The 18,991-nt window shown below is 39.6% G+C and overlaps 1 protein-coding gene across 1 annotated transcript in view; it reads left to right on the forward strand.

Moving 5' to 3' along the window:
* Nucleotides 1-17,411, forward strand: part of LOC109470339 (centrosomal protein of 128 kDa-like) — a 19,798-nt gene extending 2,387 nt beyond the window's left edge. Inside the window, exons 4-38 of the mRNA XM_019769258.1 lie at nucleotides 138-210; nucleotides 323-439; nucleotides 805-825; nucleotides 1,221-1,304; nucleotides 1,431-1,505; nucleotides 1,673-1,814; nucleotides 2,200-2,301; nucleotides 2,960-3,117; nucleotides 3,657-3,803; nucleotides 4,428-4,546; nucleotides 5,882-6,009; nucleotides 6,359-6,405; nucleotides 6,552-6,599; nucleotides 6,751-6,822; nucleotides 6,937-7,008; nucleotides 7,341-7,400; nucleotides 7,656-7,730; nucleotides 7,976-8,062; nucleotides 8,325-8,384; nucleotides 10,081-10,167; nucleotides 10,706-10,803; nucleotides 11,048-11,114; nucleotides 11,355-11,453; nucleotides 11,798-11,875; nucleotides 12,002-12,061; nucleotides 12,209-12,401; nucleotides 12,594-12,643; nucleotides 12,745-12,780; nucleotides 13,259-13,321; nucleotides 13,889-13,932; nucleotides 14,122-14,191; nucleotides 14,463-14,581; nucleotides 14,835-14,947; nucleotides 15,118-15,182; nucleotides 16,028-17,411. Coding sequence (XP_019624817.1) covers nucleotides 138-210; nucleotides 323-439; nucleotides 805-825; nucleotides 1,221-1,304; nucleotides 1,431-1,505; nucleotides 1,673-1,814; nucleotides 2,200-2,301; nucleotides 2,960-3,117; nucleotides 3,657-3,803; nucleotides 4,428-4,546; nucleotides 5,882-6,009; nucleotides 6,359-6,405; nucleotides 6,552-6,599; nucleotides 6,751-6,822; nucleotides 6,937-7,008; nucleotides 7,341-7,400; nucleotides 7,656-7,730; nucleotides 7,976-8,062; nucleotides 8,325-8,384; nucleotides 10,081-10,167; nucleotides 10,706-10,803; nucleotides 11,048-11,114; nucleotides 11,355-11,453; nucleotides 11,798-11,875; nucleotides 12,002-12,061; nucleotides 12,209-12,401; nucleotides 12,594-12,643; nucleotides 12,745-12,780; nucleotides 13,259-13,321; nucleotides 13,889-13,932; nucleotides 14,122-14,191; nucleotides 14,463-14,581; nucleotides 14,835-14,947; nucleotides 15,118-15,182; nucleotides 16,028-16,051 — 2,953 coding nt within the window. The 3' untranslated portion in view covers nucleotides 16,052-17,411. The remainder of the gene's footprint in view (nucleotides 1-137; nucleotides 211-322; nucleotides 440-804; nucleotides 826-1,220; nucleotides 1,305-1,430; nucleotides 1,506-1,672; nucleotides 1,815-2,199; nucleotides 2,302-2,959; nucleotides 3,118-3,656; nucleotides 3,804-4,427; nucleotides 4,547-5,881; nucleotides 6,010-6,358; nucleotides 6,406-6,551; nucleotides 6,600-6,750; nucleotides 6,823-6,936; nucleotides 7,009-7,340; nucleotides 7,401-7,655; nucleotides 7,731-7,975; nucleotides 8,063-8,324; nucleotides 8,385-10,080; nucleotides 10,168-10,705; nucleotides 10,804-11,047; nucleotides 11,115-11,354; nucleotides 11,454-11,797; nucleotides 11,876-12,001; nucleotides 12,062-12,208; nucleotides 12,402-12,593; nucleotides 12,644-12,744; nucleotides 12,781-13,258; nucleotides 13,322-13,888; nucleotides 13,933-14,121; nucleotides 14,192-14,462; nucleotides 14,582-14,834; nucleotides 14,948-15,117; nucleotides 15,183-16,027) is intronic.
* The last annotated feature ends 1,580 nt before the right edge of the window (nucleotides 17,412-18,991 follow it).

Here is an 18,991-nt window from a genome sequence, read left to right on the forward strand (position 1 = left end):
CTACCAGAACAGGTAAAGACTAAAGGTAAATAAGCAATGATTTTCCTCATTCTTCCAACGCACTGTGTATGTGTATTTGCTGTATGCTACATGGATTGTTGAGATTAATGAATGTCTGTACAACTTTTGTTTTCCAGAGCAGAGCAGGAGACACAAAGAACCTTACGGGAAATGTCAGACAGTTTAAGGCGATCCTCCACTTCTGAGTCTGTTAAGTTGAAAAGTTTTAATTTTCCACAAACCATTTTTTTCTCTCCCCTATGTAAAACTAAATGTTTGCCAAACATTGTTATTTTCTGCACATTGTCGCTTTATCATCCAGGCCTCAGAGCGAGTAGACAGGAGGTTACAGCAGATCCAGGACGACATGGAGGCCCAGCAGAGGCAGCTGGCACGCAGACAGGAGGAGACAGTCAGCATGTCTGACAGACTACGAGAGGTGAGTCTGATGGCAGCACATACTGACTATCTTAGACATGTCTGTTTTAGCTTTCTTCTTTTTGGCTGGACATTGTCCTGTACATCTTAAACCTGGTGTAATCTGACATACTGATATTCCATGTAGGTGCAACCTTTCTGGCTATCTTGTATCTTTGTATTTCTATAAACATGTCTCAATGGCTGGGTACTTGGTGTGGTACTTTGTTGCTTTGTTAACTCTATAGTCTTTTGATCCTGTTGCTTGCTCTCAGAATTGATCAGCGTTCTGAAGTGTAAGCATGCATGAAGAAACTGCATGCAAAATGTCTTATGTGACCGTGTACTTGATAACTGGACCCATGCTACATTGTGTGTCCCTTACAGGCTGTCAGTGGCAACCGAACGGTATGAACACTCATTTACCTGGTGAAACCTGCAGACTTCAGACAGACAATGTCATAGCTGTAGACTTATAAGTTATAGCTTATTGTTGTGAGGTTGTCTGTCTGAAGGATGCATATAAATACAAATCTGCAAAAGCATGACTGACCAATTTTATATTGTGGTCTTCTCCACACATTTGTAAATGCATGAAACCACAGATCATCAACAAAAGCATGACTGGTCATTTTTAACCTTGTGATTTTCAAACCATCATGTTATCATGTAAGGCCAAGGTTGATGGTCGACCAAGCATTGAGTTATTATCATTACAGTTCATTTTGCATAGTGATAGACATAGTCTGTAAGTAGTTGTTGTTGTTAGATACTGAAGATATGAAACTGTCTTCTGTTCGCAGGCGTCTAGAAGGGCAGACATGGCTGCCGAATCAGACCGAATAATGCGAGAGCGACTAGCAGACATGGAATCCAGAAAGTCACAGGTAAAATCATGGCCCAATGCACACATTAGACCCACAAAACTGGATAAAGTCAAAATTATTTGCATTTTTTATTTTTATTTTTATCTTTTTGTAGCTAACTGCCTCTGTTCTTCTCTCTAATTCCAGGTTGAATCAGAACTGGAAGAAACCAAAAGAAGACTAAACCAGTCTGAGGGGGGAAGAGAAGCACTTATGAATCAGGTAAGAGATCATCAGGTGGCCTGAACAGGCTTGTGAGGCTGCCTGTCTGAAGGATGTACATTGTATTTGCACATTCAGCAGTTAAGGGTTGATCTGTAGAGCTAGATATTCATGATGAAAACAAAGTGTCCTTTGCAAAACTCATAACGACTTTCTGTGTACCACAGATTGAGGACTTGCGTGGTCAGCTGGGCCATGCTGAAAGGGAGAGAACCAAGATGAGGGACAGTCTCAGTGTGGCGGAGTCTGAACGGACACGGAGGAGACAAGAGCAGGAGGAACTGGCCAGTAGCAGACAGAGACGAGAAGGTACCTGTCTAGTCTAGTTTAGTCAATATTTTCTACCTGTCATTATCTAGAAACTCACCACTGATGATCTCCACTCAAAGCAAAACAATGCATGAAACAAGACTTGTCCACAGTCAGAATGGGTTGTTAGTGAAAGACGTACACATATTGATGTCCTAAAAATACTCAAATCTCACTAAAATCAGTAAAATTACTAAAGTAAATTTGTAAATGCACTTCAAAATGTCTATAAGAACATGACATTAAAGGAAGCATGCTGTTATAATGTGGCAACAAGTCCAACGGGGTTCCCATTTCTATTTCTAAGAAAGGACATGAAGCATGAAGAAAACCATGTAGAGCACTTTTAATATTTGCCTCTGACCTGTCCACTGCAAACCTCTAGCATACCAGCTGGATCCAGAAAGGGACGAACTCCTGGATGAAATCAGACGTCTAAAGTCTCAGGTCAATGACACTCGAGGAAATGCCAGGCAAACCATCATCTGTATGCAGTTCTCTTATGGTGTTCGTAAAATGTTCAGTGGTGATGGTTTTATAACAAAACGTGTTTCTAACATCTTTATAACAAACGTGTTTCTAACATCAAGTATAATCAGGCTAGTGAAGGATTCCATAACAAGTTGGCGTTAGCTGTTGAACGTGTAACAATTTTGTAATTGGTGGGAAAATTCTGGTGGCATTAAAGAATATTTAAATAGTAATGTATACTTTCAATGATATGCAATACGTTGATAAATTGTTGTTAAACTTCTGCATGATGTTGGTGTTATATAAACACTATTCCGTTCCATGTCTCTTACAGAAACAGAACATACCAAGTGAATGAAATTATTGTGTTGGACGGTAGTTTTCCATTGAGAGCTGATGATAGAAATAACAATGTTTTTTTCTGTTATTTTGTATCTTGACAATTTTGTTATAAGAAGGAAGAAGAACTTTATTGCACGACAATTGTACAGGGTACATTGTATGGCAAATAGGTAACAATAAGTAGCATAGTAAAATAGATAGGTATAGAATAAAACTTAACAACTTATATATAGAAGGATATAAGTATGAAAAGAGTTTGGCCTAGGTAATGTACTAAGAGTATGGTAAATGAAACGGTGATACCCCAAACTGATGACATGCTATCCCCCCAGCTGAACAGGCAGAGTCTGAGAGGAGGAGACTGGAGGATGAGATCCGTGAACTGAGAGCCCAGCTGAGCCGCTCCTCAGGCATCTCTGTGGTGGAAGAACTCAAACAGACTCTGGACAGGAGTGAGCGGCAGAGACAGCAGCTGTCTGACCATTTAGAGGTATGGTTTTTGTGTTGGTGACAGGATGAGACTGAGAGAATATATTGTAACTGTCATAAAACCTTAATGTTGTCATGAGCAGAATGCATTCAAATTGAGCCTGTTTTTTCACTCATGACCTGAAAATGGTCTGAGAAAGAGAGAGCATGCAGCCAGGGTGTTACAGGGCTCGAAATGCTGGGTGCATGTGCACCTTAGTGTACCCAAATTTGGAGCTGTGCACCCAATTTTTTCCTGTGGGTGCACCAGTGCACCGAAATATTTTTGTAGGTTTATGTATGTAAAGTTGTTTTATACTACTATACATTTAAAAATGTATAGTAGTATACAGCATATTCTTAATATCCAAGGGTCAAAAGAATCATTGTTATAGTACATTTATTTAGAAATGAAACATAATTAGTTTTTGTTGACTTTCTACTTAATATATGGTGCATCCAAAAATTTTTTGTGCACCCATTACCCAAAATGAATTTCGAGCCCTGGTGTTAGTAAATAGTCAAAGACTCATCATGATTGTATCCTTTCCGGTTTGACAGTCCCTGTCTAAAGATCTGGAGAAATCTGACAACAAGCAGGCCAGACTGATGTCCCAGCTAAAGGAGACGACAGAGCAGCTTCAGGACAGCGAGCACCAGAGAGAGAGCCTGGCCGTTCAGCTGGAGGATGCAAATAAGAGACTCAGGGTAGGAAACCTTCCACAAGTGCACAGCCAGATGTACATCTACCATTGGTGTGCAAGCTTTTGTTCACCATCATTTACAGATTGTCAGATCAGAGTATGGTTTGTAAAGAACTATGTAAGAGGTTTAAAACGTTAGCTGAAAGCTGTCCGACCTTGTCTTTGCTAACACTTCCAAAGTGTCTAATTGGTTTTTCTGAATTTATTTTCAAATTTTTGGTTTCTAACAATTCTGTGTTTTTGTTATGCTTTTATACAACTATATATTAATCACTTTATGAGACCTTGTACAGTGAGACCTTACACATTTGATCTAATATTCTTTTATTTAATGCCGCATGTCAAAGGGACCAGAACCAGTGAGGCATTGTTTTTCTGTCTATTCCTGTAACTTTTTTCTTCACTTGTTGTTTTGGGATTCAATTACTTCATTGATTGATTGACACAGACTAGTATAATAATTATTGTTTCCAGCTCTGTAAAGTCACTTATTTCTGTACCTATGTTCTTAAAATGTTAATTCTCCTTTAGTTCTGACTTTATTTGTAAACCTGCATTCTACTGGCTTTCAAGTTATTTTCCAACCTTGTTGTTAAGGTCTGTATGAAAACTTTTGATGTATTTTCAGGAAGTTACAAGGGAGTCAGATAGATGTGCAGAAGACCTCAGGACAACCAGACAAGGCAAGGAGGAGAGTGACAGGCAAGCTGAGGAGATTAAAAGCAAAGCTCAGGAAGCTGTCAGACAGTACGTTAACAGTTTCTTCTCATCTCATTACACAATGTGGCATAAAGTTGGTAAATAGATTATTTTTATCATGATAAGGGTATTACAGTAGCAAAAGCCTTTAATTCCTTATCAATGTCTGCCACAAAGTTACACCAGAACCTTTTGTAGTTGTGCCATTGCATGTCCAATGCAGGCAGTTCTGCCCCCTGCCATCTCCGTGCAGTATTGCAACTCCCTTTGACTGGAAACAAGTGCAAAGTATTGATGTCAATATATTTACCTTCGCCAAGAAGGTTATGTTTTCAGGGGCGTTCGTGTATGTGTGTGTTTGTGTGTGTGTGTGTCTGTCTGTAAACACGATAACTTGAGAAGGCCTTGATGGATTGTCTTGATACTTGGTAGGTGGGTAGGTCTTGATGAGACCTCAAAATGATTAGATTTTGGACCCCCTAGCGGCTTATTATGGTACTGCAGCTGAACTTCCGGTTTTGATATCTCATGATCTAGACATGCTATGGTATTGAAATTTAGATGGTAGGTAGCTCTTGTGCTGGGAAAGAAGTGACGTGAGTTTAGGCCCCCTAGCGGCTTGCTCTGGAACTGCAGGGATAAATTCTTGAAAATATTCAAAAGGGGATAACTCAAGAACCGGTTGACGGATCGTCGTGATTTTTGGTATGTAGGTAGCTTACGCGATGCTTAATATAATTATGTGACAATTATGCAAATATGGATGTAATTTGCATAATTTATGGGGAAATTCTATAAATCAGCTGCATTCCATGATAGGACAATTGAAGCTTGTGACATTGGTAATTGACAACGAGAGAAACACAGGAAGATATTGATTATGTTAAAAAGAACTTAATTTGCATAATTAATGAGAAATTTTTTATAATTATGTAATGATAACTGCCTGGAATTTCATACTTGTGGTATTTGAAAGTTAAATTGAGGTGAACATCATTAAACATAATTTATTGAAATCAGGACCTCATTTGCATAATTTATTAGGAAATGCTAGAATGCATTCTTTGCTAATATAAGACTTTTTGTCTTTTGGTTGAGATTATGATAAAACAATATAATTCATGAAAATTAGGTTCCTATTTCTTAAATCAGGGGGGAATAATCTAATCTAAACTTTGTCAGTCATAAAGATTAACATCATTTGGCGAAGGTATGAGATCGGGGAACTCTAGTTTTGTCATGTAATGTTATGTCGCTTTTCTGTCCTTGTCACCAGGGTTGGTTCTTTGTGATAATTTCCGACTGTTCTACGTGTACATCCATTGTATACTGTGTATGATGCTGCAGACAAACAAATGCATTAAAGACTTTGCTGAATAACAGGTGGAAGCTGAAGTGTAGGAAACTGGAGCGGGAAGTGGACCGTCAGAAACATGGTGCCAGTCAGATGCAGGAGAGGAACGAACAGCTAGTTAAAGAGAACGAAGCCATGAGGCAGCAAGCAGCTAACAGTAAGTACACTTGTAGCTAATATGCTACACAGGCAGCGAGGCTCAGAACTCAAAGTGCTGCAAATTCTCCTAGACTCTCAACATCACAACCCTGAACCCAGTCCTGGAAAATTTGAATCTCATTTGTAGCGTTTCTTTAGAAAGGACATTAAGTTGTTGGTGCCCTCTTCTTCAAAGCTAATTTGCAAGATGGATAATTTTAAAGAAATTGCCTGCATAATTGTTAAAATGTTAGTTCTAGTAGTTTTGCCATTCACTAAACTTTCTTGATAACCAGAATAGCTAACAACTGTTATACTGTTCAAGTTGATGTCACCATAGAGTGTGATATTATTGATTTTCCTTTTAGGTATTCATCAAATAGAGAGCCTCAGAAGAGAGATGGACGATGCCTTGGTAGGTGACAAAATCACTGTATATAATTCATTATTTCAGTTCTACCGCAAATATTTAGGAAAACTGGATGAATCTGATCAATTTGTTACTCCAGTAATTGCCATACTAAAGAAATTTTTAAAAGGTTGTTCTGTTAACTTTTGCAGAGAATACGAGCAGAACAGGCAGAGCAGCTGAAGCTCAGAGATGTGGAGGTAAAGACTGACTCTTAGTTTGGACAATCTTATGCAAACACTGATGTAAAGCTGGTAATTGTAATTTAAATATTTTGACCAGCATTCTAATCAAACAATGCCATAGTGAATCTGTTCATATGAGCATGATATTTTTGTGGTGCACAATCAGGTCAATGAACTGAAGGGGAGGAATATGGACCTGGACAGAGAGCTCAGGGAGACCAGACAGTTCATGGACAAGGTAAGACCATCATACACACATCTCTTCTTCTTATGTCAGTCTCTCGCAGACAGTTTTCTGGTTGTTTCAACTGCTGATAGCAGATTAACAGTGCCTCTGTATGCCCTCTTGCAGCTGGATAATGAACTGCAGACACAAACAGCTAGAAGTTCAGCTCTAGCAGACGACAAGAGAAAACTTGAGGAGGTTTGATCTTTGCACATATGAGCTAGAATCATTTCACTCATAACAAATGATTCTTACCTGTCTGTTACCATAGATGTATACATAGAGCAACTCAAATGATGCGTATGGCTTTTCATGATTCCTTGTCTATTGGTAGGAAAGAAGTGATTAATTACAGCAGTGTTGAACTTGTTGTTTATGTTCTCTTGCAATTACCAGGAAGTTTCATACACCCTTGGTACCAGTAGTTAGAGCATTATTTCCATTAACAGTGAGTGTGTGTGAGTAACAAGCCTTGTTGAAATTGAAGATTGATGAGAGTCATTAATTTGACCATGCTGGTTGAACTTCAGGAAGTCTCGCTAATGAAGGCATCGTACCAGCGGGCGCATGAGGAAACCATGCATTTACAGGTGGGCATGTTGTTATTACAGAAATCGAAACACATCGACTATGTCCTGCCTGAAGTTTTTTGAGCAAGTACCCCTCTTGCTTCCTTCTTTTTGAACTGTTGTGTTTTGAGAATGTGGTTACCCGAGAGAATCTTTTTTTTTTTACAAATATCTGTTACTGTGGTAGTGTGTGTATATGTGTGTATGTATTGCATGTGTATTTTTGCATGCATTAATGCATGTGTAATATCTGAGCTCTCTATGTATTCCCTACAGAAAGACATAAAAGACCTGAGTACCCAGAGGTTAGAGCTGTCCTCACAACTAGCTGAAGAGAGAACTCAAAGAAAGGTTAAAAGATTTGATTTACTCTTCTCAGTTGTACACATAAAAGGCAACCAGGAATTTTAGAAATGCACGCTTGTATGAGATCTACTATTGGCCATGCTATTTACCTAGAAAAGACTATGGTGGAAATTAGCAGCCAGAAGAAGTTTCTGGATTTTCCATAGTGGTTTCAGTTATGAACTTTTATTGCTGTCCTCCTTCCTAGTTCAAACATTATGTGGTTTAGCTACTTTTTTGTTCCTGTTTAGGCATTACAGAAAGCACATGGAGAAATGGAGGAGAGAGCACAGAGATCACAGGAGGAGGCAGGAACACTGGCCAGACAACTGGAGAAGGTCTGTATCTGCAACATAGAGAAGATTTTGATATAATTTCTCATGGGAACAATTGTTAAGTCATACTTGTGTAATATGTTGCAGAATATCCCAGGAAACTGTTTTGACTTTTCATTTTATCATTATGGAGATGTTGATCCTAACCTAAGATGATTATAGCATAAATTGTCTCCAGTGTCTGTACCACTGTTATTGAAGTGATGACAATTGTATTATAGCACACCAAACAAAGCTGCACTGAACATAGTCTTTCTCTCCCCAGGAACAAAAGACACATGTTAAGGAGGTTTCTGACCTGCAGACTGAGCTTCAAGCCATTAAGGTAAACTGGCAGTTCTAATCTGAACCTTGGTTATGGAGGCATAGGATTACTTCAGAATCTCATATAATATCTGGTCTTTGTTCAAATTTGTACTGACCGGGTTTTATCTGTCATCTGTGACCTCCCTATCAGTCTCATTAAAACTACCTTTATTCTACATAACAAGAGAGAAAACCTTTTATCTAACATGGTAGGATCATGCCCATTAAAGAAGCTTCTGTTTGGTACCAAACCATTTATATTTGCCACCCATCTTATCAGCAGCTGGAGAGATTTTTGTAGAGCTTGTAGTTGTCAATCCATGGATGTAGTGATTGTATTAGGTTGACATACACATATGTTTTACAATAAACTTCAGTGCTGGTGATCTCTGGAGAGGGCAGCTGTTCTTCATCATCCATCTCATACAGATGTTTGGGCCTGATGGGTCATGGAGTAGCCTAAATGTTCTTTGTACTAATTGTAGCATTCTTTAGAAATCCTGCCAACTGTTGTGGACAACCAGAAGTTGTGCCTTGTGTGAAGATAGAGGGTGTTGTGTTTCAAACTGCCATTCATACCCCATGCCTTGAAGCCATGAAAGCTTTGATGATTAGTGGTTTTTGTGTGTTCATCAGACCATCTGCAACATATTGTATTCAATGGAACATCCGTCAAGCAAATAAAATGCATAAACCTGACTACTGATATTGTGATAACCAGTTACCAGTGACCCATCCACAGTCCAGCACACACAGACAATATCACAAAGTCACCCTGTTGTCCCATAGTCAAGGGTGGACAATTTGACAGAGTCATCGGATATGACATTGTAAATTTTCCATAGACTGATTCAATTTTTTGTTATTGAATGCCCCTGATTCTGGTTTCAATTGGATGGCTGTCCAACTCAGCAGAACACCCTCGAGCCATGCAGTATCCCATGGAGCATTCACATAAACCAACGTTACGTGTACCTTATCTTTATATATGGGGTGCTTAATGTGCCCATTGCTTTTGAGTACAGACATTATTTCCTTGCTTAATGATGATAGAACAAGCTTTGTCATTTCCTCCTTGAATGGATGATTGGTAATGAGTATTTTCTGTAACGTTCATGGTAATGGAAAATGCCATCAGGAATTACTTGCTAATTGCTATTATTGATGGAATCAGTAGAGTGAAAGATAAAGTAACCTTCAATGAAGTATGCACGGCAGAGTCAAAGATAAGCACTTTGCAGAAGCAATTAGAGGGAATGAGGGCACCTCCGTGGAATCACACATTGATTGGCAATTAGGCACAGATGTGCCGCTGGGTGTGTGGTTCCATCAGGAGTGTAGCAGATTCATGTAATAGGAAAAGACTGAAATGTTCAGCCACAGTGTTCCACAAAGAATAACATTGCCACTACAGAACTTTGTCATGATATGTCATCCATCTGACTTAGGAATCTCAGTGCTTTGTGACTGTATAGTTATAATGCACAGATTTGATTATTAACATTACCAATATGTCCAACCATTGTGTCTAACATGGGAACAAATCTGCTCATTTGTTACACTTCTCAAAATTCTGCAAGTCTGGGTGAGATAGGCATTAAGTTACTGGTACATGTAGTTAAATGCCAAATACTTTTGGTGATTTTGTCATATGCAAGGACTGTAACAATGCAGAGAGAATGAAGAAGTAACCTCAGCTGTTTCACATCTTGTAGAGTCGAGAAAGTCGAAAGGAGCAGGACCTCATCAGGAGAGCCAAGAGGGAACGGGCAGAACTGGAGGCTGAGATTCAGACTCTAAAGGTGGATTTTGTCATGTCAAATATGTACTATAATTTAGTATAAACATGTACATAATACATAAACACCCACACAAGAAGATGCGCTTGTTTCATTTTTATAGCAGATTTGAGTTTGTTAGCAAGAAATCACTACACTATCTCATTTTGACATGTTTACTTTTTGCATGCACTCATGGATTCTTGCTTTACTTTGCACCCTTGTGGTTTCTGCACTGTAAGTACACATGTATTTTCCTTACGCTCTCCCTCTTCAGTTTACATGTACATTACACAACATGTACATACATACAGAATACATTATGCCACAACCTCCTGGATTTAAATATTGATATAAGCTCCTTGATTTTTGGCTCCAAAAGAAATAATTGATGCAAATTGTATTTCCGTGTACAAGTAGAATTTCATCATGCCTACCCAGGTTTGATGCACATTTTCACACAGATGCAAATTTTTATTTTTGGTCAGTTAAGACTGACAACTTATACATGTAGTTAAAAAGTGATGATTCCTGTTTAGTGAATGTTTTCTTTGCTCCTCAGGTTGGTCTGGAGGAGGAGCGTGCTGCTGCCAAACTTCTGAAAAGACAGCTGGAAAATGCCCAGAAAGACTACAACACAGCAAAGGAGGAATCAGATAGGTAATCCTATCTCAGGGGTTCCTGTGTTTTCAGGATTTCTTTTTGATACAAACTATCTGCACTGCAATGAGGGGCCTGATGATCAATGATTCATTTCAGAGCACAGGAGTGAATTTGAATTTCTTAATCATTACTTTGTGATACTAGGTTAGGATATGCGAATAAGCTCATTTTTGTGAACTTAAAGCATGCAGAAAGTTCAATAAGACTCTTTTGCAACTTTTGCCTTTATCTCTATTTTCAGACTAGAAGAGCTGAGTTCCAGACTTCAGAAAAAATATCAGAGAGCTAAGGAGGACATTCAAGAGAAGGTACTAACAGTTTCACTTAAATGTAGTTAGGATACTTACTCTTGGAACAGTTGAAAATGTCTTTTTTATGTCATAGCCAGGAAACAATAACGTTCAATATGGTTGTTCCAGCCCGTGTGATAACTAGCAATATCACCCTGATGTAGAGTAGGATAGTGAAAAGTGACTCTAGAAAAATAGTAAAATGTCATTGAAAAGTAGAATGACTGATTAATGTCTTGCTGTTGTCCTTACTTCCAGGAGCACCTTGTTGCAGAGGAGGGAGATGCAGTGAAGCAGCTGGAGGAGCGTCTGTCGTCTGTACGAGACAAACTGGCCTCTCAGGAGGAGGGACAGGAGGTGAGCACACCAGCTTTGTCCACTCATGCCAGTAGTCTTTACTCAGTACACACACTTATACACTGATAGGGTTCTTATCATGCAAGGCCACTTGTACTGGATTTTTTATGATTGATTTTGCCTGTTCTTTTTAAGAAATATCAGCCCTTGGCCTGATCAGGATGTAGATGGCAATTTGAGACCTTAATTTCTTACATTTTAGTAAAATGTTCTTGTTAATAGAAAAGTTGCTGCAAGCCTTTCATAATAGCATACGCAAGCATTTCCTAGTGTTTACGTGACTTCCTAGTATCTTCCATCAATGAAAACATTAGTAAGAACTGTTTTCTGTTCATTTTCTGCAGAGATTACTGCGCCAAGTTGGTCGAGAGCTGGACACTCTGGTTGACATTGCAACTTCTGACTCAGAGGTCAAGTTTCAGGTTTGTGCCATGTCTTGTTATTTTGGGCGTTAGTTTAATTTTGTGATTGTCTAAACTGCCCGAAGAATTTGATATACTAGTGCTTTTGAGATACTTGCTAACACTGAGCAACCTTTATTTTGACAGGCTCTGTCCTCCTCAAAGGGGCTCCACAGTGATCCACAGAGGTGGCTGGCAGACATCACAGTAAGTCCTTGCTATGCCACATTTCAGCTTGATTACTTGAAGGCCTGTACTTGCCAACTACTACATTTTGCTGTAGAACAGCAGCATTGTAAGCGTTTGTTCTGTCACATAGAATGACTTGTGACAACCCGTTCCTCCTGTCCACAGAGCAAGTTGCAGTGGCTGAAGGAGGAGGTGCGACTGCGGGAGGAGAGGGAGAGACGTCTGCGGGCCGAGGTCCAGAAGAACAACGACAAGGTCAAGGAGGTCATCCGGTCTACGGAGGTTGATAGGGACTACTACACCTCGGAGATCACCAAACAGAGCAAGCTGCTTGACCAGATGTCCAGTGAAAGACAAGGTAATGGGAATGTATTGTTAACTTAAGTAAAGTAAGTTCAACTTTACTTGTGAGGATATGCTGGGCAGGCCAGACTCAAACTCTTAACTTTTTTATAACAGGAAGTTCTGTTTTAGTAATCTTCTACAGTACTGTTGTAGGTTATAACTTTTCACTGAGCTCATATATATTTGCCATAATCTTATTTTGCAGATCTTCTTGACAGGACACAAGAGAAAAATGATATTGTCAGACATCTTGAGGTGAGGGAAGTTTTGCTGTGAATGAATTATTGTTCCTTATAATTCCTTTCCCAGTATGTGTCAGACCCATGTAACAAACTGCATATCATCCTGTTTTCCAGGGACGAGTGTCTGAACTGACTCATCGGTTAGAAGAGGTGAGAAATGTTGCCTTGTTTTGGAATGTCATTTTCTCAAAGTTCTTCTGTACAATAACATAAAAAGCTCCTTTGAAGTGAAATGATGACTGTGCAGGACCAGGAATTATGAAATCCTTAGAGACTTTAGTGCTAAAGCTTTCAGATATTTCAGGGTATCTAATGGAGTGGTACAAGCTATATTTGTCCATGTTGGTTCCTTCTGCTACTAGTACTGGCAGAATAATGTAGTAGTTTCTTGAGTATAGTATAGTGTTGAACAGTTTTGTGGATTATGGCTAGCTTTGTGTTTTAAGTTAATAAATAATGAACTTAGTCTAGCTTATTCTGTTGTTGCACATGTTTTTGCACATCACTGCACTTGCTTGCACATCTCATAGTTTGTTAGTTAGTTTGTGAGTTGTCTGGAGGTTTGTACTAACCCCCCTGTCCTCCCGCTTGTTCACCGCTTTCCTCACGTGCTGCCGTGTGCTCATAGACTTTGAGACAAACGCCAGGGCCCAATGACAGGCCCCTGGCTGCCCAGCTGCAGGACCTGCAGGTTTGTGTAGTGCCATGTTTGATGCATGCCGTGCATGGACCCTCAGTGGTTTGGTGTCAGTAATTGAATAATTACCATTCTAGATTTAGACCTTGGGCCATACTATGGTAATTTTGTTCCTGTCAGAGTAGCGTATGCAAAAAAAGAGCATTTTTTTCTTTGAAATGGGTAGTTGACAAAATTTCATTTTCTCTCTAACCTATACTAAAATTGTACCCCTAGGATGTATGACATGTAAATTGTAATATAATGGTCATAGCTTGTGTTGTCTTACCTTCTTCAGGGTTTGATACACATACAGTGCTATTTTTCAATGTTTGATACACAAACATTGAGCTATTTTTCCAAATGTTAAGAAATGGTTTCAAGACAAAAAGGGACTCAGATTAGTTTAGCCCAAGGTTAGAATCTCCCTTGCATGAGGTGTGAGTTTAACCCAGTCTGAAGTTTTGTGAAGTGGATGCCATGAAGAGATTTTCCTGTATTCAGACCTGTTCTAACCCTGAAGTTTGTGGTGGTGGGACAACCTGATGTTAGCCACTCTCTCTAACAAGTCTTATTTTGCAGGAGTCACAAAAACAAAGAGACAGAATCCAAGAAAGATATGCCATGTGAGTATAACAATTCTCATATCTTTTCTGGTGAAAAGTACAAATGTACAGCTTTCAAACTTGTTGTACACCTATTTCCCAAACCAATTAATGTGGACCTTACAGGAATCTTGTTACATTAACAGGACAACATTGAGGTTTTAGAACCATGTACAATGTAGTCATTTATAGCCTGGCCTGTTCTTGTAGGTACAAGGAAAAACTGGGGTCTCTCCAGTCTGAACTGAAGGGTGCCAGAAAGGCTGCTTTTGAACACAAGGTGGGTGTTAATTGTGTCCAATATATAATGAGTTATTGATATCAGAAGTACATTCAACTTGTCACTAGATATGCAGTAAAATGGCATTTGATAAGGTTTGCCTGTATCTTTATTTCTGTCAGAACACACACACAGTGTAGACACACATGTAGGTGGCTACAGGTAGTGTTCAGTATCTCACAGATGTCGAATTCATTGCATGTGTAAAGAATTCCAATGAAGTCCTACCATGTCTTGTTTTGCTTAATTTTGTTTGTTTGTTTACCTGCAGCAAGCAGAGCTGGATGCCAGCCTGCGGTCGGCACGTTTGGCCGGGATGAGCCCCACAGCGTCACCAATCCCCCGGCGGGGTCGGGTCAGGGTCAGCGAGAGTCCACCAACATTACTCAGGTACATTTGCACAGGCTCCATACCCTCACTTCTCCTGCTTACACCTCATAAGTCATTAGTAGGATGTAAGATTAACACTCATATTCTACAAGTCATTAGTGCTGTATTTGTTGTGTAATTTTTATGTTTGGAGTATTTAGCTAGTTGAATAAGGAATTTTCCAGCTGTTTAATTGTATTTTGTTGGTTACCTTGTATTTCATTGTCCAAAACACTGTACTCGTTGTAATCTCCTACAATGTTCTGTTTAACAGGGCTAGTAGCTATAGATCAAGGTCACCTGTGTTATACTCAAGGGCAAGGTCACCAACCAGATCACCAAGGTCAAGGTCACCCATCAGATCCAGGTCAAGGTCACCAGAGCCAGGTATTACAACATAACATGTGCAATATGTAATTAATCACTGCTTTTATACATTTGGTATTACTAATGCTGAATATACATATCAAGTCTCAAACTACCTGTCTATGTTACCTGCCATACTGCAAGTTGTCATTTTCTGTGTCTGGTGTGAATAGTGTTTTTTTGGTTTACAGGCAGCACCAGGAAGCCAGCAGCAGATTCCATTCTATCTCAGAACAGAACATCTTCTCCTGTGGAGGTATGTGCTTCCAGCAGCAGGGCACAATCAAGTATCCAGTAAATTAGATTATAGTACCATCCAAAATGGCTGAATTTTTTTTGTGTGGGGGGGGGCAAATAGTTGGGGTTTTTTTTGTATGGCAAACAAAGTGTACACACAATACAGCCAGTCAGGAAAATTGTTGTTTTTCTTAGCCTGAAAGGTTCTTACCAATTGAACCTGAAATCCATCCATTCTCCTTGTTAACTTCAGCCATGTGCTGACGAGGTATATTGATGTGTGGAGTAGACTCAACCTGAAGACGGATGGATCTCAAGTTAATTGTCTAGGATGTCTTCTAGATGAGTCCAATTTTCCTGACTAGATGCTGTGTATGTTCACTGTTGGTCTTTTGTGCTCTGAGTCTGCACTGTTTAGACTTTAACTTTAAGCCCTCTCTTTATCAGACCCGTAGTTAACTAGGTCAGCCACACTATCCTGACAAATATTATTACATAAAAGACTCTCATTTCAAGCTGTTAGGTGCATTGATTTCTACTATCTTTCACCAGCAGCTGTGGAAAGGTGTTTTTATCCAATTCTGTGAAAATGAGCCCCTCTGTAAAGGCGAAAGCTGTTGCTTTTGTTTTGTTGCCATTTAGTTTATTGCAAAATCAATGATGTTGATTTAATGCATTCTTGGCACCAACGTCTTGGTGAATTGCTACTGAGACCTATAGCTGAGATGTATACTTGTAGCTTTTTATAAAGAGTTTTAGATATCGTTTGAATGTAATTAAATACACAGGGCATAAGATTCCCAAGTCGTTTGGTAGAATAAGCAGGTGTCCTCATTCTCCTAATACCCTGGACTTGTTTTCCAGGCCCTCCATGACAACGGGAGATGACGGTGAACCCTTTATGCTTCTCTAGGACTCTGCAACCAGGGACATCATCAGGAGCAGTTTTAGTGGAGGGGGACAACTGATTTTATATGGTTCCAGCTGTTACCACAAAGATGAAGCTGGATGTATTTATGTGAAACGATCAAATGGATGTATTTATGGGAAAGGATGGCCACATAGTACCAACAGCAGTTATTGATCCAAGAACTCAAGAGATTATTGTATATTTTTTTTGTCAGAGAAGGAAGTTTAACAGTGGAGAAAAGTGTACGTGTAGGTGTGTATTTGAATGGATTTGAACAGTGTCAGGGCTTGACTGCCTTAACATTGAGGTACTTCTTGATTCCCATTGGACCAACATATTTCTTTTTCTTCATACCATAAACAGCAGGGATAATAAAGTAAAAAATCAAAACACAAATAGTACCCACATGTACTAGAATTTTCTCCTCAGTCAGTAAATGTACATGTATTAGCAAATGAAAATGTAGCATATAGAGATAGGAGCCTGTGGACAAGTCAAGTTTACTTTATTGTGCCCATGAATGATACTAGGTTCTAAAGGACAGACACTTCTGTGCAAACATCCAATCCTGTAGTATGTAATGCATCAGAAGAGATTTCGTGTCCAGAGTTGTCTATGCATCAGGCAAGGTACTAGTACCTGAAGGAACTGCCATGCTGCTAGAGTTGTAGAAACCCTTTTGTACAAGTCATGACAAAACTTGTTTTAAACTTTCTCAAAATGTGGAGCAATGTTAAGTCATGCTCCTGTTTATAGTGTTAAGTAGAGATTGTGTAAATTATTGTGTGAAACTGTTGTGTAAGTACATGTATGTTCCTATGTTGAAGTGTTGTCCTATTGATGCAAGTATTCCAGTAACCAATGCTTACTTTATGACTTCTGATGTGCCATTGCTATGAATTCTAATCAGTATTGTATCTGTTCACCTTCTACATGTAAGAAGTCCTAGGTCCTGTAGTTGTGTGCCAAAGCTAAGAGACCTTTTATACAACTTTGTTTTTATTCCTACTCACCACCAGTGTATAGGCCACCATTATGTGGCTGTCAATTTTGTGTGTCAAAAGGTGATGTTCTACTAGAAGTAATAAGTAGGGTTTGTGGTTTTATAGTACTTTTTATTTTTCGTCAGCACAACCAAGAGATAGTTTGACAAGGTGAACAGCAGACTTCACCTGCTCCATGCCTCATGCATGGACTGTGACTGTATTTATTCCTGAGAAGTCGATGTAGACTATGCAGTAGGCTATTTTTACCTTGTTGGTGTATGCTGTGTCCTTCCCTTTCTTGTCACATGTATATGAATTATTTCTGAGGAAATTATATCATCTAGAACTGCTATACATGGCCATTAGAATATGAAACAGATGATTAAACACACCTCTTTACCTGGAAACTCTAAAAGAAATTATTTCAGCCTTTGTGGACATATGTTTTTGAAGAAAAATGTCTACCCCACTTTAAAAGCCCTGTTGATACTTTGATGTATGTTAGTCCACCTCACACCACTAACATTTTCTTTGTGGAATCATCATCAGGCTTCATGCAGCCCTGAGAACTATTTCTGTTAGACAGGAGAGAGTCCAGTTGTGGACGGATAACATGGCTGTGGCCTGTCTTATAGTACTACACCAAGGTATAACTATGTTGCCAAAGGAGACAAAACCAGTCTTCATCGATCTTCGTAAACCCTTTATTCTTGCTAAAAGTTTGGATGACAGTGGCAAGGGAGACGGCCTTGCATTAACGCGTACACAACAGCAGCTCTGAGACTTGCCACTTTCTCATCTGCACCCCAAGCGTTTTACTGAAGTAAGCGTGTAATAAGCGAAGCGGATACAAGGTAGTAATATTTTGCATTAGCTATCACTAGCACATTTCTACAAAGTTGAACTCGGTTACTAGTTAGGCGATGTCAGCCGTCGCCAGGTCGCCTCAGGGTTCAACGAAGTTACTACAGAAGGCGTCAATCCCCGCTCCGATGTACTCGTAAGGAGAGTTGGGCCCGATGCCGTGACACTCCTCCTTGCACCCAAGCCCGTTCCAGTTGGAGGTCTGTTTCAGAGAAAAGGAACAACAAAATCAGATGACCAGTTTAGTTGAAAGACTAATCTAGCTGCACCGCCCCGTGCGTACGTAGTTCAGAGGCAAGCGGCGGTAATCACCAAACAGATAGGGATGGGAAGTCGTAAACGTTTCCTCGCTGGCCCCTTGAAGTTTGTCAAAATTCAAAAAAGCAGCCCTCCTAGCAGAAAAAGGTCTTTATACAGAAATTAAAACTCCTCATCGCGTGAACTTCAAAAAGCCATTAACATAGACTACGTGCTATATAGAAATGGTTTGATCCTGACTGATTGACCTCCAGCCTGGTTTGCCTGTCTTTTACGTCGCATTTACTGACATTCCCCATGCGCACATAGGCTGTGGAGGACAGGAAAGAAATATTTCTGAAACACCAGGGAAACCAATATGCAATAAAATGCCTTAGAAGTACTACAACTTAACAGACCGGTGGATCTGGTATATTGGTGATTACTATAGCTACTGAAGAGACCTACCGGGAACCTCTGACTGCACTCCAGACACTTCATCAGACATTCAAACGTGTTGGTCATGACGCTGACGCTGCGGGACGACACAACACACACCGCGGCCAGGAGACACAGCACCACTGTCAGCCGGACACACATCGCGTATCTTCCACGTCTCCTGGATACGTTGTCTGGTACGATATGTGAAACAAATATACTAGTACTTTAATGGACAAGGCGTATATCTTATGAACAGTTGAGCCAAATTGACTTATTATTCATAAAACTGACAGGGCCGTTACTCTGGTGTTACAAATTTTGTATCTGTATGGCCGGTATATATTGACATTTCTTCGGCCTTTTGTCATTGGCTTCGCTTCGAGGGTAATC

The sequence above is a fragment of the Branchiostoma belcheri genome, unplaced genomic scaffold (assembly GCF_001625305.1).
Source record: "Branchiostoma belcheri isolate BF01 breed outbred unplaced genomic scaffold, Haploidv18h27 scaffold22, whole genome shotgun sequence".
Taxonomy (NCBI): domain Eukaryota; kingdom Metazoa; phylum Chordata; class Leptocardii; order Amphioxiformes; family Branchiostomatidae; genus Branchiostoma; species Branchiostoma belcheri.